Source organism: Melopsittacus undulatus, chromosome 5 (genome assembly GCF_012275295.1).
Source record: "Melopsittacus undulatus isolate bMelUnd1 chromosome 5, bMelUnd1.mat.Z, whole genome shotgun sequence".
NCBI classification, from domain to species: domain Eukaryota; kingdom Metazoa; phylum Chordata; class Aves; order Psittaciformes; family Psittaculidae; genus Melopsittacus; species Melopsittacus undulatus.
In genome coordinates, this window is record NC_047531.1 from 75271246 (window position 1) to 75296062 (window position 24817).

Consider the following 24817-nt stretch of genomic DNA (forward strand, 5'->3'; position numbering starts at 1 on the left):
TGTCACATATCATACATAACTGAGTTGCTTTTTACTATGGCTGTAATCCATGTTTCTGCAATAACCATTTTTCTTGACAAGCCACTGAATGAAAAGCCCAATTCACTTTGGCAGTCACAGCTCCCCTAATACTATTTCAGTGAAGGAGCAATGTTTTTTCTGTTGAGCTTTTGCTGAAACTGAAAGCCCTGATGGCTTTTGTGCATGGTCCCCACAGAGCTGCCCTCACAGTTGTACCGACATCCATCAAAGGACACTCATTCTTGGAGTGTAAAAGCACCATGTTACTGATGTCATTTCTCCATCTGCCAGCCATGCTAGTGAACATCTGCAACAGTACCACTGGGAATACTTCAAGAACAGGACAGGTTTTTAAAAACTGAAATATGTTTCACGGTATTAAAAATAAATAAAAAAAGAAATACATCAATTTACATGAGCTATAAAGAAATTTGCTCCAAATGAAACATGTCTGAGAAAATTCACTTTGAATTTTTTCACCAGGGCAAAAATGCTTGATGGAAAAAATCTGTCTGTAATTCAGAGTTTCATAATCAATCTAAATAGCTCAACAAACATTACTTAAAATTACCAGATAGGAGTAATAAAGTACAGTCCCATCTACATATAATGGACAGATAGAAAAGGCTGGTCTGATACATCACCTCCACTGATTCGCACGGATAAATCACCAAATATTTTCAAGGACTTGAGCACCCAAACTTTCGAGATGAAACCTGTTGGTTAATGAGTAATTAAAAACTTTGAGAAAGGGACTTTATAGGAAGTAAAAAAATGGTATGTAAAGTTCACTGTCATTGTCTCCTTGACCCTAAATCAACAACAACCTGGATCAAAAAAACACAACTAATAGGATACCGAAGGTCAGTCAAACCTTCTACAAAACTGGGTTGCCTTTCTCACCCCATGACCACATGCAAAACCCTCGCCCAAATCACCTTTTCCAAAAGTATCTGTTTAATTTCTTTTATAGCTTCCACAAGTCATGGAAACACAGTAGTTGTCCAGCAGCATCAACAAGTGATGTGTTCCAATGAAAAATTACCACCATATGGTATGTCTAATTGTCCTGCTTTCAAAAGCTAATCTTTGGTGTTTTGCCCTTCAGAAGTGCTTGTGATGTATCTGGTGACAGACACAACACAGCGGTACAAGGTATGACACTACCCTCTTTTTTTCAGAGTTCTGCTAATAAGCTGTGACCACTGGGAAAATAAGAGAGCATATCTATACCCAGATGCAGGTACACCTCAAGTGACCAAGCAGAACTCCATCACTTGGGTTTCTGTTGCTTCTTGGTGGGATGGGGCCAGGGTGCTGGCTCTGCACAAGTACCTCCTCATGGGATGGAATCACATGCACTTTAGTTACTGACTTGAGCCACTGCTGACTAAGGTTCTCTATGTCTTTCCTTGCTACAGTTGCCAGGAATAAACAGAGGGGGGAAAACTCACATCACTAACAAACTCCTCAAACTTCTTTCGTATACCTTAAAAAAAGGTAAATGCAGCTTCCCTAGGAATAGAGGCTTGATATGAAGGCTGACTCTGGCTAAGTTTGCTCTGTCTTCTGTCAGTGAGTGAGTGGGTTGGTATTCCCACCATTCTCTGTTCCCTCATTTTGCGGTTTGGATGCATTTTGGGCACATAAAAGGCTCGTTGACAGCCCCTTGTGATGTGCTGAAGGAGTGCTCCAAACAGACTACTTTCCAGGGTCTTGTCCAGGCATGATTCCTCATCTTTTACTGTTTGAAAAGCTGTCACGACATGTCCTGAAGAAACCTGCAGAAGAAATGCTGTCCTGGTTCCCACTTGGCCAGGCTCCCAAGCATGACAGTAAAGGTCAGTGGTTCACTCCTGTGGAATCCCAGTCCTTTTTGACATTCATTTTCCTCCTCTTTCCAGTCCTCATATCGGATACATCATGTGGGGAGTCAAGAGAGGGAGGGGGAAAAGTATGTGATGTAACCTCTGTTCTGGCAAAATTATGAGATAACACCGTGGTGCCTGGTGGTTTTCTGGTGGGTACCACTGGGAGATTCTGAATTGTGCTTAAGAGGTGCAAAGATCCACCACATCTGTGTGAGACCCAGCACATGAGGTACTCGCCTCACTTGAAAAGAAGAAAGCTGAGCACAGTATCTGCTTACTGGCACACAGTCTTGCAGCTTCTTGTTTTGCTGCCACATGCACCCAGAGCAAGAGGAGCAGCGGCTGCCTGCTGAGGACACCCCTGAAGGAAGGGATGCACAAATCTGGGCTCTCCTGGGGTGAGTCTGTTCCTGCTTCTTGGGTTTTCCTGTTCAATACAGTTTGGGGAAAGCAAAGGAAGTGGAGTGGAGTGAGCTGGAATGCTTATGGGTGTTTGAGGGCATGTAACTATATAAAATCCCTGCTGGACTGACTCTGAGCCAGTTGATAATCACTGATTAATCCCCCTGCTGGCAGATCCTGCCCGGATTACAAGGGTGTGTGTCTGTGTGAGGATTCGTATGAAATGTGCTTGTGCTGAGGGTCTCAGGGTAAGTGTCAGAGAAACACACCAAAAAGGGGTTTGACTGCAATGACTGACTGCAGGAGAGAAGTTTGTGCAAGTATGCTTCTGTCACTGACACAATGCTGTGTGTGCAGTTGCATGTTGGTCTGTGTGGTCTGCAGACAGGGAGGTGTAGGTATAGCGACTTTTGATGCTTGTTATGTTCCACCAGAATAAATCTGTATACAACTGAGATACAAAAAAAACCTTTGCTAATAGGTTTTATCCAGATGTGCAAAGTCAAAAGTACAGCTGGTAAACAATGCCAGGCATGCTCTATGCATTTGTAGTTCTTGCAGAACTATGTCGACTGGGTGTTAAGAAACTGTTTATATTCATAAAGCTTCTTAAAACACATTTGTACCAGTATAAGAGGCGTTATATTAGCCTACAGTTTTCCCTGCTGTGTAATGCACAAGCTACTGTGCTGCAGGGACTCACTGGACACAGGAGAGTAGGGAACAGGTCCAAAGGAGGCATAGGTACCTTGCAGTCATCAGTCTATGAGAAGTCAAAGGGGAAAATGTGCTTCTCTCAGCACCAGGAGGAGATGAAACTAGGAGGAAACTGGTCCTGTGTATTTGCTAATGGAGAGAACTAGGGCAGATAACAGAAGCTTTTGAAAGTAACTGCAGTTAAGTGTTTTCTAGATAAACCTCTAAATGCCCTTGAAAAGTTCTTCCTGCTAAAGGAAAGAAGAGGAGAAGCATCATATTCTATATGAGTGCTCTACTTTAGTATACCCTATTATAGAGTATATCCAAGATAAAGCAAAACAACCTTAATGTATATACCAGGCCTCAGAAAGCCAAACAAACAACACAACTCAGTTGACATCTCTGGAGCAGCAGCAGTCCTGAATTTATCCAAAACTGCCTGCTAGCATTGTGAATCCGCACGAACGCCTGCAGAAGGATGCAGTTGTGCCACCTGGTGTGTGTCCTTGCATCAATGTTGTGCCTACACTGCTTTACAAAAAATATCACGTGATTGATATACCTCTTGAGTATTTTTAGAGGTGAAACTTCAATAGAATCTCAAAATCTGGAAATACCAGTTAAACAGCTAATCATTACAGGAGGGGTCTCTTCCCTCCTTTTTTAAACATGACTAATCCTGGCCCAACTTTTTAGCTTCAACAGAGAGCCAACTATTTTCATTACCTGTAGTCCTGAGCCACTGACTTAGGAGCCTCCTTATTCAAAGCTCAGTCAAGGACAGGAGAAGTGGGGTTAACCTCTACTGGGGAATGCTAATTTAATTTCTTTCCAGAATTTGTGATGGCTTCAACTTGGAAGAAAACCCAGGAATTCTACAACTGGGTCCTTGAAAGTGGAGGTAGGTGGAGTTGCTGTCTTAAATAGGAATGTCCGCATAAATGGCGTGATCATGAAGTACAAACCTATAAGGATCATGATCCTCATATGAGCCCTCATTTTTTTCACTAGGCTGATTTTCACTTCTCCTTCTCCATGATCACAAATTGCCCTCAAGTCTTGAAATAATTCGTAGGGACACTTCCAGCTGTAAGAAATGAAGGCATGGGGGATTTCCGCTGCCCAGAGTTGGGAACTCTTATCAGCTTTCTGTTCAGTCTACAACAGGCTCGTGACAGGATGAGCAGTATGTGCTCAGGATTGCCTATTAAGCCTGGAATATTAAAGAAACTGAACTTTTTAAGAGGCATATTCACGTGTCATGGGAAAGCTTAGTAGATCAAAGAGTTAATATTCTGAGGTTTAAACTCCTTGTGATGCCAGTAAAAACAATTATGAAATGAAATATTGACAGGAACTACTCCTTAGTTTGATATTTTTGCAGTTAGGAGACTTCAAGTCTTAAATAGCTAGAGATTCTACAGGTCCACTTTGGTCCCACAAGGCTCTGTTGAATACCTGGATATAAGAAAAAGACATAAAATTGCATTAAGGTAGAATGGCAAGCTTGCATGGTGGCTTTGACAGGAGCAAGACATGGGGTATAGTACTCAGACTGTAAATGTTTCAGAACTTGAATTTCAGATGAGTCTAAATTGAGTTTTGGGACTTCTGACTGCCTGTTAGATCCATAAGTGGAATATCAAAGAGCTCTTGACACAGACCATAACACTAATAGTAAAGAACTGGGAGGTTTAGAAGGGTTGGGGATTAACAGTCATGTGGACCTCAAAAAAATACCCTGATGCCCATGGACCCACCACTGATCCAAGGACTAAAATTCAACAGAGGACTTCTGCAAGGATGCTGGGGCTGCAACAGTGAGAGGGGTCAGGGGCTTGGGACTGGCAGGTCAGGAAGCAAACGGAGATGCTGAAAGAGTTTAGCAGAGCAGTGACCACAATGGAATGGGAGAAGAAAGCATGAATGGGAACTGGGACACTTTGGAATATTTAATGTGTCCTGCATTTCTTTGGGTCAGGGATAAGGCAGGATTACGCAGAGGTGGCATGGCAAGTAATCTGTTAAGCTTCCCTTTGATACAGGAATGAAGAGCAATTTTAGCAGTGAGATGCATTCTGTCATTTTTGAGTGAAGTGGGGTTTCCTAAGCACAGTCCTGGGCATTGTGGGGCAGGAAGGAAATAGCACCAGCGGTTAAAACAGTTTTATTATTTAGCTGTGAAGAGTTGCACTCCTGAAAAGCCAGGAACAGTTTGGTTTGTTCAATACATGTGTCCTGAACTACTACTTTCACCTGTGTGTGGGACAGTCTTGCATCCTGTGGTGATCCTCCAGCTCATGACAGGAAAGGTCTGTTCTCTTCTGTGCTGCAGAAGACTGGTGCTCAACAGAGCAGTCTTCTAATACTACAGTCCCAACTCAAATGTGCCTAAAGCCTCCACTAAAAGTGGAGTCTGGCACATGGAACTCCAGGGTATTAAGAGGACTGTGGCACTGCTTTGTACAGATGCATGTGATAATGAGTTTTCTTTTTGCCAGAGAGCATAAAGAAAAGTCATTAAATATATCTGCCATACAGTGTGAGTTGTGCCAGCTTTAGCTGTGTGTTTTGCTTTTCAGATCCAAGAACAGACCCATGGCCCCGGTCTACTCTTTACTTCCAGTTACACTTCCTTTGCCTCTTTGTTGTGGCACTGAGACCCTTCTACATGCATCAGCGGAAATCACTGAAGCTGTGAGGCCTGCTGATTGCCTACAATCTAGCCATGATGACATTATCAGGCTACATGTTTTAAGAGGTCAGGAGACAGGACTGGCTCCTAGGTAAGCATCAAGGAAGCATTTGAAAGCCAGAGCTATTTCAACAACCTATGCTGATGGACTAATGAAACAAGTAAGAGCCAACTTGGACATGTGTTATGTTTTGCCACAAGAGAAACAGTATTGCTCTGTTGAAAGCATTATTTCCAAGGCATACCTCATTTCCCCCCACTTCTCAGTCATCCTCTCATTCATAAAATTAACACTGAAAGGTTCCTGAATGAGTGTATTGAAAGTCAGATCTCCCCAAGAGACACAGAGCATATGGAGGGAGTGGAACCTCCTTGTTTCGTATTGGGTCTGGCTGGTGATGGACCTGTCTCTGAGAATGAAAACTGCTTTCCCAGACTTATGAATTCCTCTCCAAGAGTGCCAAGCACACTGCAGCTTCCTGCTGCTGAGGGTATTGGTGACATTGTTTTCTGCTTGTTCTCATTGAAAAAGCCTTTCCCTAGCTTATGTTGGCCACTGGAAATTCTTCAGGGGAATATGGACGAATAGGTTTGAGAAACATTATGATGTTAACAAATTTGCCCTTTTAGTTTATAACACAATTGTTACATTTAGTTAAAGCAAATTGTAAATTTCTTTTTAGCAACTGCTACTCAGTCTGAGGACACGTGAAAATTTCTTGTCTGTCCTTGGTTGTTCAGTTATACTAGTTGCTTGAGCCAGTTTTTGGCTTTCCAATTAATATTGAAATGCAACCAGCAAAAATAAAACAGTATGGGATTTTTGCAGAGGAAATCAGAGTATTTTCATAGAGTTTCTGGAGCCTCACATTCAGTGTTCCTGCTGAAGCATTTTTGAGCACCCCACTCATTACATAAAGAGTTACAAAAATGCCCAGACCAAATTTTCTTTTTCAGATTCTAACTAGGATGTGAAGTACTTTGTTTTAGACCATTACTATTTGCTCAGCTCTATAAATTACACAGGTTTCCTGTCAGTGAGTACTAGATTGATACCCTAGCATTGAAACCTTAGCATTAATATGCAAGTCTTCTTGGAACAGATGGCGTTTAACAGAAAATGGATCTGTCTTTCCTTTTGTTTCAGCTTTTGGTAACTTCAGTTTTGGATGACTACAGCTATCTGTGCCAGCCAGTGGATAACAGCCGAAGTGAACTAAGAATGAGGGTACAGTTCTATACAAAGCTTGCTTCAGGCCCTGCTCCTCCCACGGGTGTGTAGATTGTTCAGCTCATAAACAGCAATTTGCATGCCTAAAGAGGCTTTTAGTCCTGTTTGTTGCTTGTAAATCTATTTCACTAAATTGCTTTAACAGTTGCACTTTGCTTTAGTTCTCTATAAATTAATAATCTCGGTCAACATAGCCATCTAAATTCCCTCTTTGATCACTGGGCTGAGGGTGATCTTACCATCTGAAGTCCAGTATGTATAACACAAATTGTCTTTGAAATACATGTAACTCTGTCCATTGACTATGTAAGGATTCTGGATGATCACTACCAGCATGAAAACTGATTTTTATACCCTCAACTTTTCATGGCATAAATCATATTCAATATTTCTTTTAGCAGAGGGATTTGGCTAAGACTATTCCTTATCTGTCCATGACAGAGGGGGGTGGGTCCCACCAGCTTCAGCTTTCCAAAATGTTGCATGAGTTTTTGCTGTTTGAATTCAGAGCTATTATGTTTTGCTTCTAGATATAACCAGGCTTTGAGCAGATGCAAGCATGAATGTTTTCTTTTAATTTTTTTTCAGATACTAGCCAACAGGCTAGAAACAGTTTCTGAGCAGCTCACTCTTACCTTCTCAAAGGGCAAGCACCTTAGTGAACCAACCATCCAAGAGCCAAAGCAACCCTAAGTGCATTTCTTTCTTCCATACCAACGAAAAAAAAAAAAAAAAACAAAAAAAGGAAAAAAAAAGAAAAAGCAACAGCTCTAAAAGAGCCCCTTAGGTATTCCCTTTTGCTGTGGATCCCAAGTGGGCAGCGTTCACATAGTGCGTAGTTGTCAATTTCAAGTAGTGAGACTGGGCAGCGATTCTGCTTTGAGGTCTAACAGCGTTTCCTTGTGTTGCCCAGAAGATGGCAAGAGTGTGTTGGTGGTTCTTTTCCAAAGTCATCATGCTGCTCGATACGGTAAGGAGGGCTCGGCTCCGTAGCGGAATTGGTGCTGTAAATAAATCACTTCCTTGTCAGAAAGAGGCAAGGTGCCAAAAGCTAATGTCCTCGGTTGATCCTGTATTGATTTGGTTGATGCTTTTCAGTAAATGCTGTTTTCATGTGTTCTGCTCTGCCTGTTTGTGGAAATAAGGCTAATACTGTTAAAAAAGAGGACTCAGCTTCAAGCATGCTGAGTTTTGACAGCATTTGGCCTGCACAAATCCAGCATCACTGCTGGTTATCATGCTGTTTTCCAGAAGAAAATAACCTTTGCTGTCCAGTTTGCCTGTCTCTGTCCCAGGAGCTGCACCCATTCCCTCTCCAGCACCCTTTCTGTGGGTGGGCATTCCCTCCTAATCACGGTGCTGCAGAAGAAGCTTTAATCTTGGCTATTGCCAGATGGTTCCCCACCCAAATCTTAGCTGCCAGTTGATTAAGGCTGCCAGATAGGGTATTCCATTGCCTGTCTGGCTGAATAATAGTGTTTAGTTGGACAGTAAAGAAACTGCAAATGTACAAATATGTGAGCTGGTATTTTTTGTGCCAAAGTTGTGGGTTAAAGGTTTGTGTCCCATGTGAAACTGAAAGTTTACCTGAAGATAGTACCATTTTATAGCTTGTATTCAGGCCTTCTGTATTATAAACAAACTCATTAAATGACTGAACTAGCAGAGGAATCCTACCTCTCTACTTGATCAGCAAGAGTAAACTGTATCCTAGAATAAGATTTCAGTCTACTGCTCTTTGGGGTATAAATTGACGATGCACTGTCTGAAAAGTGAGTCAGCTTGTGTTGCCTTTCTAGGCCAGTGAGTTGACCAATCCTCCTTGTTTTCATCAGCAACAAAAGCAGCTTTTGCCAGTCCTGAGTCCCTGAAAAGCAGACTCACTTTTTTGTTATGTGTGTGTGCATGTGTACACTGAAATACAATGACCCAACATGTATTTATCTGCCAAAACCACTCTCTTTACTAATACAAATTCCGGAAGTATTTGGGCATTCAGCACAGTACCTTTTCTGTAGATCATCGTCTGGTACCAGTAAATATCTAACCTATGTCCTGAAAACGACAAGACCCAAGCAGCTGCAAATTGTATAGAAGCTCAGTCAGAGCTCAGATGTGTCCTCTTTGGACCTTGAGACCTGAATCCAAAGGCAAAAATAGTCGGGGCTCTGTGGAAGAAATTCTGTGTCTCAGTTACTCCCCATTCCAGACAATGTGAGATCTATCCCATATATGGAATTTCAGTAGTTTTTTATCAATAACAGAGGAAATAGGGTTGGGAGATTCAGAATCACCATTAACTATTTTTATAGTTTATTATAATCTATTTTTTATCATTTATTGTTTATTATTTTTTAAACACATCATCTCAAGATTTTCCTTTGTCTGTCTTCTTTCAGGTTTTCTTTATCCTGTGCAAGAAACAAGAACAGGCGACTTTTCTGCACGTGTACCATCATGGCACTATGCTGTTCAACTGGTGCTCAGGGGTCAAATATGTGCCCGGAGGACGAGGTATGGTTCCATAGAAACCTTGTATTTCAATTTTTCTTGTTGTGTGGAGATAGAATATATGATGCAGATGGGCTGACTGGCAGGTAGAAAGCTCACCTAATTCCAAAGGTGTGAAAACAATGTGCATTTCAATTGATACCATCTGCTCAGCTCTTTGGGCTATTTAGACTGCTATATCTACTGCCTCATCCAAAACAAGAATGTGCCAACTGAATGTGTCCAAACAGAAAAAATAACATCCTATACAAGGTTTGTATATAACTCCACCCAAATCAGTGCTTCATTGCTCTCCATTCAGCTGGGATTGGTGCTGCAGCCTGGGTTCTGGCTCTCTTTTTTCCTCTTCTGTGTTCAGCCTAGTCCTTGTTCACTTTTTGGTCCATATCCAGACTGCTTCTCCTTTTTGCTCCACTGAAAAAGAAGCATCTGAATACTAAGCCACTGTAGGTGTGCCCTATACAAGATGCTAGATGCTCTGGTGCTCTTTTTTTTTGGGAAGCCATTTTGGCTGCATTGCCTTGACACCAGAATGGTATGTAATGCTTAGGTCAGAAGATCAAGAATTGTCTCCTCTGCCTTTCAAGCTCTTGTCTCTGAACACTAGACATGGGATGGATATATGCTGAAAGGAGAATGGAGAATATGACATGCTTCCTAAGTAGAGTATGGATTGAAGGTTTAGGCATAGGGGTAGTATGATCTATTTTGAAAGCATCGTCAGAGTGTTTGTGAGCTCATCACAGAGTTAGTCTTGAATAGCTTAGTCTTGAATGGTTTATGTGTCTTGTTCATCCTGACTTCTTTACTACTCAACCTTCTTTATTGGGATGCTAAACTCATTTGTACATCTACAGATTATTATATCCTGGTCAGCCTGGGACCACAGATGAACCATGACCTATGACAGAAGCATTACCTAAGCATCATGCAGCTGGTAATTAGTAATTGTGTTAACCTCTGCATGTCTGTATGTTGTGTGTGATGGTCCCTGCTGTCCATTTCTGTCACCTCACTGACTCAAGTCTTTCTGTCTGGTGCCTACGAAAATGTCCTCATGTGTCCCCATGTACCATTATGAGAGGTCAACTGATGGGTGACCTGCTCTGAATGGTGTTCTCAGAAAACTGGCAAAAGGCCTGCAGTGACTGTATTAAATAATAAGCCCCCACCTTTGTAATGGGAAGGAGAGAGAAAAATTCGCAATTAGTTTCCTCCCTTTTCTGTTGTATATGGCATCCTTTCCCCCTCTGGATCCCCTGAAACCACAGCTTGCTTTTGAGAGGTATTTTGAGGAAACTTTGGATTCTTGGTAGGCCAGGAGATTGGAAAACCTTCCTTCTGTTTCTTCAAAAAGGAAGAGTATGTCTCACTGCAGGCAAACAGAGGTGGGTTAAACAAAAATATGTGGGTTTTACTCTTTCTGTAGAGAATCCCTTTGGATTTTCTTTCCCTCATCTCTGAAGAGGTGGCAGATCCTGACCACCTGTGTTTTTTCAAAGGCAGAACATAAAAACAATGTTCCAAACCAGAGAAAAGGAAATATAGCTAGGGTACATGCAAAATAGTGTGCACTGAAGACTGGTCCAGAATTCTTACATATCCTGAATGACAAAAGCAGAACAAGAAAGCATTTCATGAAACTAAAATATATTTGTAATGCAAAACATAGCACAAGAAATAAGTTGTTATGTGACATACTTTTGGTACATAAAATTTCTTGCTTAAGAATATTAAGACAGGTAACTTAGTAAAATATAAAAAAAGGATTAATGTTTAAATGAGTAAAAGTAGCATCTGTAGTTCCTCTCTGTAAGCTAAAACACAAATCAAGATAGTTCTGAACATAATAGTCTGTTTATCTCTTGGGAAGAGGAGTTTTCCACCTCTAGTTTCCATATTTCATGACCTCAGATACTGGCGTATGGCAGAGAAGTGGTACAATGGCAGTGGTCTCCTTCTAGGCAGAAGAGGCTAGATTCCAAACCTGCTCCTTGCAGAAGTGGGTAAGCCTCAATGGTTGGTGGACATGTGGCACGCTTTCATGTTGGGAAAACACTGCTGGGTTTGAAAGGCAAGATTTCAGGGATGTCAGAAGAGGCAAACAGGTAATACTAAGGTTGAGGACACTACTGGTATGTTGTGATACTCTTTACAATGGCCCTAATGGTCAGTTGAGGTATGTCTCATGTAGGCTCCCTAATCTGGCTGCTTCTTTTTTCACCCTCTTCCAGTCCCAGTTTGTAGCCACTGCTGCTCATTCTTCCTACAACCTCTTCACAGAATGCCTGTCCCCCGACGGCTTCAACACTGTGGTCTCTACGTTCTCAGCCTCACTGCTTTCCTCCTGTACTTCTGCTACTGAACCTACCTTAGGGCAAAGCAGGAGATGTTAACTTAAAGAAAATTGAAGAGGAGAGTGAGCACAGTCTGATGAATTTGCACATTTTCTGCTGCTTCAAACATGACTGCATGAAGAAAATGTATTTGGAGAGTGTGTGCGAGGCTCATGTGCAGACTCAGTTATCTTCAAATATCTCAGGAAGAAAAAATTAATAACACAAACTCAGGGATTAAGGTGTTTAGGGGCATGCTTAATTAAGCTGATAGAAACCCAAGACAAGCAGTCATCAGCATAGCAGCCTTTCTTTACATTCATAAGACTATCTCAGCTTACCTTTCCAAATCAGGCAGGGGCAGGTTCCTCCAGCCTTGAAAGCAGTGTCCAGGTCACAGTAGCAGCCAGGAACTCACAGAGACTGCAGGATGCACTCATCTGTGCACTGCATCCCAGCTTTCATGTTAAGGAAGCTCTTGCCAGAACCAGGGTGAACTACAGCTATATGTCCCTGATGGTTTATCTTTATATTAGCACAAGCATGAAGGAAATTGGACATCATGTTGTCTGCCTGGACAGCTGCCTCTGTTATTTCACTGTTCTGAAGATAAAGAAGGCATTATTAGCACTTTCATCCTGTGAAAGAAACTAATGCATTAAGAATCATCATGTACCATTTCCTGAATGGTTACTTGCTTTTGGTTGATCTCATAACAATAGAGAACTTTCAGTACAATTTGAGACTACTTGGCATTGTTCCTTATGATGCCATATTTTTAATAGAATAGATTGAAGTTTTCTATTCATACTTTTCCCCTCAAAGATAAGTTTCACACTGTCATAAGCAACCACCTCCACTACCTAATTGTAACAGTATTAATAAAAAATGTATAAAGTCAATTCATTGGCTAGAGCAAAGCTGTGTTAGCTCCTTTGACTTTAGCACATCACTTATTGGCTTCTCCTTTGCTCCTAAAATTTGGCACTTACCTGCAGACACTTACATATTGTTAAAGTTTTGATCTGGTAGTGCTTTGAAAACCCTAAATTCAGATTTTAAACTGCAAAGTAGTATTTATTTATTGCATTCTGGTTTATTGATTAGAACAAGTATTATGGAGGAGTGATTTTTTCACAGTTGAAACACAAAGCTCTTGAAAGAGAGGATTAGAATTAGTAACATAGTGCATTGCCATTGTCAAGCCAAATTTGTCTCGACTGTCCAGAGGATTAGATGGTAGCCTGAACCTAGCAAATAGATGTACACACACACACACAAAAATATGCTCTACACCAATCTGGAGTTTAGTGGCTATGAAAAATAAATGCAACTTGTTCATCACCAGTGTCTGTTCACATGCCAAACCTTCCCTTTAGCTACTACATGCAAATATATAAGAGAAAACGATATTCTTCTATCCCTTGCCCTCCTCCCTTTCACACACATACACAAAGGATTTCCTCACATTAGCACAATGATACATCATAAATCTCATTCCTTTGACTTGAGTAATCTTTCTTCTGGTTTTCACTGGTGAGTATGAAAGGCATAGCAGGCTTTACTTTACATCTATGTGCTAGCTGTTTTTCTTCCTGTCAAATATTTTTCCACGCTACCTACTGTATAAACTGTACTACTTTTGCATATGAGAATACTCCTTTTGCTAGAGCTTTAGAGAATAAAAACCTCTGGGTGGGTCTTCGATTCTTCCTTTTGTTTGTTGAGGCAGGGGAAAAAAAAACTGCTGTGTATCTAACATAGTGTATTCCTGATGAGGTCTTCCCCAGAGGCCTCTCCAGCATAGGAGACTTAGTGTAAGTAAAGCTGTTTCATTACTCCTATCCACTTAATGATGCACTTATGGCCTTATCCTGCTTAAACCATCAGTACATTTGGACACTATTTTCATGGTAGAGCATGCTTTCCTGCAGCTGGCTAAATTATCTGTGCTTACAAAGGAATATAATGAATTTAGCATTTTTTTCCTATATGTGAGTAGATCTCAACCTTAGCTTTCCCTCACATAAGCTTTTTCAGACTGTAGTTACTAATTTCAAGAATTCACTAATAATTTTATAGCAGACTAAGCATCACATATTTTGATTTTTCTTGATACATTCATAATTTTGAATGTATCTTTAAATAATTAAATACCTTATTAAATCTAAAATATTCAATAATTAATTGAATAATTGCGAATTAATTATTTTAAACTGGCTGCTTAAAAAATAGAAATGAGCAGGAAATTTGGATGAGGTCACTCAATGTTTTTGCAAATCCACTCATTTTTAAAATATATACATTTGCAAGCATGACATTTAGCTTATTTTTTTTTTAGCAGCCTATGCAGTTTGTGTCTGTGTATGACAGAGCTTACTGCAGTGGATTCTGGACTGTAACTAGCCACATAGCTGGTAACAAATACAAAAGTATGAATTTGCCACCTGACAACTTGCGACTGATCACCTCAGTCACATGCCACTGTAACTATTTGTCCTACACATGCAATCATTGATCTATCCCTGACCCTCTTCCTCACAGCTTGAGTGGCCTGATCTTGTACTTTGAATTGGTAAGGGCTTTTTTCAGCATGAGTTCAATAGCCATAGGATGAAAATGAAGTATTTTCAGTTGAGTGATAAGGAAGGATTAGGTTTGCCCGGAAACACCATGCTTTGCATACAGAAATAGATGTTGGCATGGAGTACAGCCACTACAAAAGCACTGATGCAAACAAAATGAACTTGTAAGATTATTTGCACTAGCAGTATGGATAAAATTGCATAGGTATAGCTGAGCAGTTCTGCAGGTCTTGATTCTTTGCTCCTTCAGATTGTACTCACTTGTTTTTCATCCCTCTGTTTTAAACTGGGTTATCACAGTTGGTACTGAACACTTGGGTCATCCTGTTGTGACAAGAGCAAAAACCTAGGGTAGACAGAGGTATGTGCTTCAGGAATTTTAAAAGAGAATAAAGGCACAGAATGAGACTTCCCCTTTAAGATCAAGTCCCTAGAGTTAAATATTACATCACAGCAATGAACTGTAAGTCAAAAGGGCTGGAAATTATAAATTACAAGTTTGGATGATTCATGCTGTCTGGCAGAGTCCGAAGCTTTGAGGGTGAATTGAAAATATCCTGTCGCAGCTGGATTTATATAAACCTCTGGGCCAAATGCTGATTCCATCAATATCAATGGCAAAGCCTGCAGATGTCACTGGAAACAAGATGGCACAGCTGTGCGAAAAACAATGTGCTCAGCTACGTGGTCTGGTCTGGTCTGCGTGTGAGCAGACTGGAGTGTTATTCAAGCTTACCAAATGACTTCTAAGGGCACAGTTGTGTGCAAGTCACCCCCCTATAAAATGTGAGTCATTATATGTTCTTAGAGTAGTTTTCATTCACAAGAGGTAAAGTATAATGTAAGTAGTCTGCTTAAATGAATAAGCATGATATCTGGTAGTACTCAGCATCTTTCCTGCTGTTCAAGTCAATGTAAATTATGGATGTTCTGATCAAATTACTTTTGAATTAACCAGACCATTTACTCAATGCTTTTTCTCTGAAGATAAATGAGAGGGATTCCCATTTTAATCAAAACAAAATACAGAAAAGAAAATCAATTACTATTTAATGTTTTTTCCATCACTGTGTGCTGGAAAACTTCCAGAGGGACCTGGGCTTAAAACTGAAAAAAAAAGTAAAACGCAGGAACGTGGCGGGGTTTTAACTATTGGATTTTTTTTTTATTTTTTTTATGCTATCAGAAAAAATATTGGCAGAGTGTGGGTTTGTGTTTCTTCTGGAAAAAAAAAGGTAAAAAAATATTCTAAACAATTAATTAAACCAAAGCAGACTACAATAGATTGCTTTGTGCAATAAATAAAAAACTATTGATAGAGGTACAAAACACCTCCAAGCAAAACATTAAAAAACAGCCAATCCTATATATAAACCAGTGTGCTTTTGCTGAATTCATTAATGAATAACTTAGTGGATTAGGGCTTGATAGATGGAGTGCACACATCCAGATGTTTACTGTGATTTGTCAATGGCCTTGTACTTAATCCTCCTGAACAGGAAATATGAGTCTTTTCTCTGGGGTCTCCCTTGAGGACTGTGGCACTCTCTCTCTCTGGCCTGAATCATCTCAACATGGGATCAGGCTGCTGGGGAATTAACCAAGTGGAGGAGGCACAGATTTGTCTTTAACCCGTTCGTTTTCCTCTTGGCTTCAGTTGACTTCCTCACCATCTGCCATGATGGGCAAATTAGGTAACACACGGAGAGGAAAAAAAGGAGTCACCTATGTCACCCCATGAGGCACATTCGTGGGGTCCCTGACCCCACAAAATGTGTCAAAGCAGACATATCTAGTCCTACCACCACTAAGGACGAGGGCTGTGGGCAGATTAAGCCTCTAGAGGCTGATGTGTGCATCTCTCCACATCTCAGCATTGTACTTTTATTTTTGTGATGCTGCAGCTCCACAGCCACTGTCAGTGATAGGGATGGCCCAAAAGGGAGTATTTGTGAAAAGACTGGATGTCCCTAAGGTCATATCTTAGTCAGGTATACCAGTGTGTAGTGTGTGTGTATGTGCGTTTGTGTGTGACTAAAGGAATACAGCCATTGAACAACAGCTCCCAGCAGCCACATCACTGCCTCTTCTATGTAATGTGTTGGGTGGTGCTCATCAGCCTATGATGGCTTGGATCAGCCAGTTGCATCTGTCCAAGTACCTGAGAACAGGGGAGGCCAGTGCAAAGCTGAAAATACAGCAGCAGAAGTGAGGCAGTTACAGCTATCTCCTATGCGGTGCAGGTGCCCATGGTTACACAGGTCTGAGCATAGATGTGTCCCCAGCATGTACAGGGCATAAAGATATGATCATTCTTTTCTCCTCATGGAAGTACTGATAAGGTGCAATTGGGGATGCAGCCTGACTTTAGGTAGAAGATAAAGAATCTTTATCCTGGACAGAGTTTCTTCTGCAAAGCTTTTATAAGCCCCTCATTGGTGCTAGCTGGTAAAGTAGGAACTCTCAGAAGAACTGCATTTAGGCAGCCCCTTGAGGCTGCCTATCCAGGGCAGTTCCACTTACTAGCCCCTTACCCAGCCACAGGAGAAAACCTGCAAATGACTCTGAGGGATAAGCTGCTAATGGTGCTGTGTGGACCAGGTAGGGTGAAGGAAAGCAACATCCCAGTCAGAGGGTCAGAGGGCAGGACAACAAATTATTATAACTGGATTAGAAGAACCGAGTGCCAGTGGGAGCTGGAGAGAATGGTTAAGTTTTGGTGTGGATGGGCTAGAGTGTAAGGGACTGATTGCGTGCATGTACATGCTCAGGATAAAAAATGCTTCTTGATCAAATACAATGACAAAAGCAGAGAGGTGAGGGAGCAGGCACAAGTGCCAGCAAGTCATCAGTTTTATGTTGTGTAACAGGCTATATTCATATGCCAGTGAAAGCACAGTTGAGTGTCTGTGGATGCCTGTGGCTGGCCCTGTGAAAGGGATCTAGTCGCTGAGCAGACTCCAAAGGTGGTTGTTGTGACAGCCAGGTGTCACAGTTTCTGGGGTGCAAGTTAATAACTTTGACTGGCAATGCCTCTGGGAGATCTGTATGGACATGCCTAGGGATGTTTCCTCTTGAAATAAAGTGTTGTTTCTGAGGTAAGGTTTAGAGGGAGAATATCTTGCATTACAAGAGCTGACAGAGCTGGAAAACCAGTGTGCAAGCTCTTCCTCCAGCTATAATCCCTGGCATTCATTGAAAACAGATGAGCCAATAGTTGCTGGGATGCACAAGTGTGTCTGTATTTATTGCAGTTTCCTGGTCCCAAAAGGTGTTATACACATTTTGCAGGTTTACTATATTATTCCATTAAATAATTGTAAATTAAATGGCATTATTTTAAAAGGGCTGCTCTATAAAACTTATCTGCCATTTTGCATCTAGGAAATACTTGTTTGACTAAAGTGGTCCTTCACTGCGAATACAGTGGCAGAACAGGTCAGCAATTCTGTGCTAGAGTTCTCAGAAGAAAATTAAGGGACACAATTATGTTATGGGCAATTTATCTCTTACAGTAACCAGTTAATGTAATCACGGTTTTTCTTTTTGGCACTGTTTTTAACATCTTTGGGCAAATTCCATGCACAGAGGTAACATTTTAAATTAAGTGAAAATTTACTAATCCCTGTGAATCTAGGCAAACTTTTTGAGGGAGCTATCAGTACTACCACAAGGATTGAGTAAAAATGTCACTGCAGTGATGCCAACTGGAAGGTAAAATGATTTTTCACTTAATATTTTCTGTACGTACTTTCTTTGAAACACAGAAACTCTGCAGGAATGGAGAGGTATATATATGTGTTTTAAACCTACAGTATTTGTATACATATCTAGTATATTTCCATGTAGATCTTCAGTAGAATAGATGAGTTAATGAATATAGCAAATAAGATCTTAGCACTGATTGTATTACTGAACTGTAATTGAAGTCACTGTGTAAAGCTGCTTCAATTCCCTTTCTTTAATAAAATGTGCATCTACTGAAACATATCAGCCCTGGATGTGGGTTTAAGAATGCATCAAAGGGAAAGCGCAGTTCGCAAATGCCAATACGAAGGTAACCCGACAGAAATGTTATCACCTGCTGGCTTTGAAAGCACCTTTTGAAGCTGCACCATGATAAACTGGGGGGAATGCGGAGGAGAACAAGCAAAACTAAAAGAAAGGAAAATACACAATCCTCATTACGCTGGGGGGGGGGGGGGGGGGGGGGGGGGGAGGGTCTGTGGGAAGGGGAGCACAAACACACCAAGAGGCACCAGGAATCCCCGGGGCTTTCAGTTATGATTTTCATTACCGGTGACTGCGGGATGACAGCCAGAGCCCTCTCTGCGAGCAATCCCTTTAGCGAGAAATCCACGCGTGGGGGCCGCACAGCAATCCCCACAAGGAGGAGGGATTCCCCCTTCTCAGGAGCTGGTCCCCGCCGCGAAGCCCGTGTCCGTCTCCCCATATCCCTTCGATGCCGCGGTCCGGCGGCACCTGCGGGCATCCTCAGCGGCCGCTCTGCCGGGGGCTCTTCGCGGTCCCCACGGATGCGATACACTGCCCGGAGCGTGTCGCTGCCCCGGTGCAGAGCCCTCCCGCGGGGCGTGGCGGGGGGAAAGCGGCATCCCGGTGCTTGCACAGGAGCGCGAGGAGAAGGGATCCTCTTTGACGTCAAGCGACCATAATATAACGATCGCTCGTTCATATCCGGGTCCTCGGCCGGCTCCCCCGGCCGGCGGTCGGCCGTGCGCCGCCGCGCAGTGAGGCGGAGGCGGGCAGGGCAGGGCAGGACAGGGCAGGGCAGGGCAGGGCAGGGCGGTCGCCCGGAGGTGACCGCCGGCGGCGGCGGCGGCGGCAGCGGCGGAGGAGCGGCGGGCGCAGCATGCCCGCCGCCTCAGACGCGCCTGCCTCCTGCCGCCGCTGCCCATGGAGATCGCACTGGTGACTCTGGAGAACGGCGGCACCACGGCCATCGCGGGCGGCGAAGATGCCACGGCCGGCGGCAGTGCCCGGGCTCGGCGGAGGGGCAACTTGCTGCACATCTCCAGCCCAGCCGCTGCCGCTCCACGGCTGAACGACGGCAAGGAGGGTGCCCCGCCGCTGCCGCCGCTGGAGGACGAGGAGCGGCCCCCGCCGGCCCCTCGGGGAGGCGGCGAGAGGCCCCGCAGCGGCAGCGCGGGCAGCCCCAACGAGCGGGCGGCGGAGCGCGGAGCGGCCACTACGCACCAACCGCAGCCGCCACCGCAGCCGCCGCCGCGCCGCGGTGCGGGGATGGAGATGGGCCCTTCGGAGGAAGGGGGGCACCGCCAGGGCATGGCCATGGCGGCGGCGGGCGAGGAGGAGGAGGAGGAGGCGGCGGTGGCGAACCAGGGCGCCATGCACCACCAGCGGGTGCTGATCAACATCTCGGGGCTGCGCTTCGAGACCCAGCTCGGCACCCTCAACCAGTTCCCCCACACACTGCTGGGGGACCCGGACAAGCGCATGCGTTACTTCGACCCGCTCCGCAACGAGTACTTCTTCGACCGCAACCGGCCCAGCTTCGACGGGATCCTCTACTTTTATCAGTCCGGGGGCAAGCTCCGTCGGCCCGTCAATGTCTCCATCGATGTCTTTGCTGATGAGATCCGCTTCTACCAGTTGGGTGAGGAGGCCATGGAGCGCTTCCGGGAGGACGAGGGCTTCATCAAAGAGGAGGAAAAGCCCCTGCCCCACAATGAGTTCCAGCGACAGGTCTGGCTCATCTTTGAGTACCCTGAGAGCTCCAGCTCAGCCCGGGCAATTGCCATTGTCTCCGTGCTGGTCATCCTCATCTCCATCATCACCTTCTGTCTGGAGACCCTGCCAGAATTCAGGGATGAAAGAGAGATGCCTGTGCCCCAGCCCACACAAAGTGGAGGCTTGAATGGCACGACTGTGGAACCCCAACCGATGCAGCCACCCAGTAGTCTTTCTGACCCCTTCTTCATCATCGAGACCACATGTGTTATCTGGTTCACCTTTGAGCTCCTTGTCCGCTTCTTCGCGTGCCCCAGCAAGTCCGAGTTCTCCCGCAACATCATGAACATCATCGACATCGTGGCCATCATCCCCTACTTCATCACCCTGGGAACTGAGCTGGCCCAGCAGCAGCAGCCTGGGACTGGTAGCAGCAATGGGGGTGGAGGCCAGCAGCAAGCCATGTCCCTCGCCATCCTCAGAGTAATCCGCTTGGTCAGAGTGTTCAGGATCTTCAAGCTCTCCAGGCACTCCAAGGGGCTGCAGATCTTGGGACAGACCTTGAAAGCGAGCATGAGAGAACTAGGCCTCCTCATCTTTTTCCTTTTCATCGGGGTGATCCTCTTCTCCAGTGCTGTGTACTTTGCTGAAGCTGATGACCCCGAGTCTCATTTCTCCAGCATCCCTGATGCCTTCTGGTGGGCAGTGGTAACCATGACCACTGTGGGATATGGGGACATGCGACCTGTCACCGTGGGGGGCAAGATTGTGGGTTCCTTGTGTGCCATTGCGGGTGTGCTCACCATTGCCCTGCCTGTCCCTGTCATTGTGTCCAACTTCAATTACTTCTATCACCGAGAGACTGATCATGAGCAAGCTGTTCTCAAAGATGAACACAGTAGTGCTCAGGGCAGTACAGCGGGGGGAGATGTGAAGAGAAGAGCCAGTAGAAACTCTCTGAACAAATCTGTTGTGCACTTGGAAAACAATGAGGGGTTCAACAATGGTACAGGCTCCTTAGAGAAAACTAATATCAAAGCAAAGAGTAATGTAGATCTCAGAAAATCCCTCTATGCTCTCTGTCTGGACACCAACAGGGAAACAGACCTGTAAGGAGAGAGTTAGTTCAGAGATGCAGAAGTATTTGCTGGTGTCAGAAACTTACTACTATAATTATTCTTTTGGTACCAGTTAGTTTTCTTAACTCAGGCTATATTTTGTAAATTGATCACTGTCCTGAGTAGTCCTCCAGGAATACATGTTTTTATGTTCTTTTTCCATGACACAAAGGGTCACCTATTTTTAAAATAGACTAAGAATAAGCTACGCTCCATGATGCAGGAGTTGGTAAATTACAACAGTGCAAAATCTGATTTGTAGAAACTTATTTTGGCAAGTGGCGGTTGTTTTTAAATGGGTCATTTGTAACCAATTCAGTTGCTCCTTGTTTAGTATTGAGTTGGAGGATGCGTGTGTGGAGAATGAATGGACTGGGGGGGGAGGGAGGTTGAGATTTTTTGTACTGTAGTTTCAAATTGAAATTGTTCCAGTATATTTTCTATCTGTATAATTGTATTTATGGTTGAAAGGGGATTTTTTATTCCTGTGAAATGCAACATCTTTAAAGCACTAGGGACATCAGCACTTTCTGAGTTTTCCACTTATGGTCTGTACAGATTGGTTATGTAGTATGTGAAGTGAATTTGGTGCTTTTAACCCTATAGCAGAAAACTTCTATTGTCATTGATATGTTAGTTTCTTGTGAGCCTTAAATTATTAAATATTGTAGATACACTTCTTTATAAATAACTTTATTAATTACCTTGCTGTTTCAGAATTTCTAAATAATTTAGTCCTGTGCTTCCTGTCCCCACTCAGAAAAAAAATGTATGCGCAGTTTGTGGGTTTTGTAGTTTTACAGGTTTATATCTATCTTCATTAGATTTTTGAGACCCAAAGAGAAAGAAATACTGTCTGCTGTTACTGGTTTTGATCCAAGTGCACAACAGAGTAAAAACATAAGGGAGTGGATAGATGCGAAAAGAGGGTAGAGTATGAGTGCAATATCTACAAAACTATTTTCAGTGTACACTCCAGATTATTTTGGCATGTGTGTCAGTTACCTTTATTCATCCATACCATTTGTGTACACAGTTCACTGGTTTTAATTATCATAGACTGGAAATGGATGGCACTTGAAAGAGTCTAACATGGCATGCCGTGCTCTTAAATAACCATTGCGTGGCTTATATCTTGGACTTGGATGGAAAGCATCACCTTTCATCAAAACACATCCTTGTTTTCTTTTTATTTCCAAACAAAACCTTTTCAGTGCTGTGGATTTTACAGTTAAGATATTGTTGAAAGACAAATGACAGCTTACCTTCATCATCATAACGCAGCACTGTACAGCTTACTAGTGAAGACCGACACAAAGTTGCTTCTTTAACTCAAAAAGCTGTGTTATTGTTTTTCTTGCAAAGGACTCTGTTTTCCCCTGAAACTTCTGTTTTATTACTGAAGGATGTTTCATGCCTTCACCACATGCAGTGGCAGAGCAAGACTAGCAGAAAGAGAAGTCTTGATTGTCAACGCTCAAGGTTTGTTTCTAACGAGTTTTCTAGTACAACTTAAGTAAATACTAAATCAGGATTATAATTTATGCAGGTATCTCAGATATATGAACTGTGAGAAATTTAAATCAGCAGAACAGTGCTTTGACATTCTTTCATCCAAACAGAAATTCTGCTTACCTGTCCTTTACCATGCTGATTAATGATAATGGCCAAATGTATGATGTTTTTTCCTTCCTCTTCAATAAAACAGGCATGGTATGTGCCAGGCAAGTAGTATTTTTCATGTTTGGTATAAAGAACTGGCAAACGTCGCTCAACCCAAAACCTGGGGAGGGGGGGAAGAATGTTGAATCTGATAATAGAGAACAGGATCTATGACATTAATTTTAGATGTTGGTTTCTTGATTGATTTGCTTTTTATTTACAAGGGGATTGATGCTGTAATATGTTGAGAAACTGTTTGCAGCATGACTGATTGATACACAAAATACTCAGTTCAGCTACACTCCTGACTCTGGCAGATCTCCTGTTTGCTTTAGTGGGAGGTTTATTTTCCTTGAAATGTGGTGCAGAATTAGCCTTTTGGTAAGGCTGAGTATAAAATGAAACAAGTGATATACTTGCCTGTTGCACATGCTGAGATCTAAATCATTGACAGCCATACAGTGAAGCTCCTTTCTCAGGCAAGTAGTTTGATTTACTTTCAGTGATTAAATCCATCTGACTCACCTGATGTACCAAACAATTTGATGAGTGTTTCAAGACTGCAGTTAGGTTGTGTCTTCCTAACTACTACCTCCACTTTCCTGACCACTTCTGTCTTCCATACTTTGCTTTTCATTGCTCACTGTGCCAAATTAGGCTCCTTAGAGCTGCGTCAGTGTGTATATGGAGGCCCTCATGTAACAATGGAACTCTACTTATGGGCAAGGCTTCTGGATATTAATTATTTGATTACCTAACAGTAATTATTATTTTATTATTATTATTATGTATATAGGGCTATGGAGAGTGGGTTGACCTGATTTTAGGAGAGCATTGCTGATAAAAAAGGAAGGTTTTCTATTCCTCCTTCCTTTTAAGTTTTCTTCCTCCCATGGTGTCTTTTTGTTACTAACCCTGAATTGATTCTGTCCTTGTGCAAATACAAGTGTAGTAAGTGCTGCCTTCTCTTCCAGAAGCTGCTTGACCTGCCTAATCTGGCAGAAAATCCAATGCAGCAACAACAAGAACAAAGTAGATCTTTTTCTGTCAAATTAGTGAGTTGTAAAGCAAGTGATTGCCAGAGCCAGTGCTAGGAAGGGATGGAGAAAGTCCGCAGTTATAGGGAAGTGAGGAAGCAGGGAGGAGTGAAATCCTCACCGTTCAGTGGCAGTGAACTGCTATGTTATCATAACTGCTTCTTGAACCCTTCTTCATGTTTGCAGGGATAACTCAGGACTTGGTCTTGCAAGGTGCTGGGGCCTTTAACTTCCCACTGGAACCAATCTGCAAAATGCAGCTCTGGATTCCAGTGTATGTGCCCTGCTGTAACTGAGACTAGAATTCTTCCCAATCAAGACCAAGCTCTGAGAGCAGAATACCCTGATTGCTGCCCAGGGTTGTATGCAAGCTTCTCAAATCATTCCTCGACCTTCAGTTAGAAAGAACATGCTGCATATTTCCATAATAAGCAAACAGAATTTTCAAATGAAAAGAAAACCAATTATTCTCAAAATGTGGTTTAAAGTATTTGTTTGGATAGGCTTTCTAAACAGTTCTCAAGCACAGCTCAGGCAAACTCAGCCTTGACACCTTCTTTACAAGGATGCATTCTATTGGTTTATAAGGCAGTAAAGGATTTGCTTTCTAATGAGAGAGGTTGTTGGCAGAAACTGAGTAATATGACCAGAAACATGGATTGATCACAATTCAGCAAAGCACTTATTTTGAGCTCAGCTTTAAGCACATGCTTAAGTAAAGCATTGTTCAGCAGGTATGTTTGGATGCACTGATCTTTGAGATAGTTGTTTAAAAGATGTACTACATACCCTGATGAAACTTTTGAGCCATTAGTTTACATTGGACTTTGGTGCAAATATTTAGGTGCATGGCACAATTTGTGAGCCTGAAAACAAGTGATGGTGCAGGACACTGTAAATCAGAGCACCAGATCCTTACTGTAGAAAGAGTGCCTCTTCCTGC

The 24817-nt window shown here is 42.8% G+C and overlaps 1 protein-coding gene, 1 long non-coding RNA gene and 1 pseudogene across 2 annotated transcripts in view; all 3 read left to right on the plus strand.

The window, feature by feature from the left end:
* Positions 1–3836: 3836 nt before the first annotated feature.
* LOC101877830 (elongation of very long chain fatty acids protein 4-like) lies at positions 3837–11831 on the plus strand (annotated as a pseudogene).
* Positions 11832–19265: 7434 nt separating this feature from the next.
* On the plus strand, positions 19266–21524 carry LOC101869826 (potassium voltage-gated channel subfamily A member 5). The gene has a single exon (XM_034063383.1). The coding sequence runs from the start codon at positions 19266–19268 to the stop codon at positions 21168–21170; it is 1905 nt and encodes a 634-aa protein (XP_033919274.1). The 3' UTR covers positions 21171–21524.
* A 4-nt stretch (positions 21525–21528) lies between these two features.
* The window catches only part of LOC115946335 (uncharacterized), a 28857-nt gene continuing 25568 nt past the window's right edge, over positions 21529–24817 (plus strand). The window contains exon 1 of the long non-coding RNA XR_004080429.2: positions 21529–22657. This is a non-coding gene — a long non-coding RNA (uncharacterized lncRNA). The remainder of the gene's footprint in view (positions 22658–24817) is intronic.

Excerpts from the sequence above, each read along its gene's own strand:
- LOC101869826 (XM_034063383.1), top strand. The coding sequence starts at position 19,266 with ATGGAGATCGCACTGGTGACTCTGGAGAACGGCGGCACCACGGCCATC.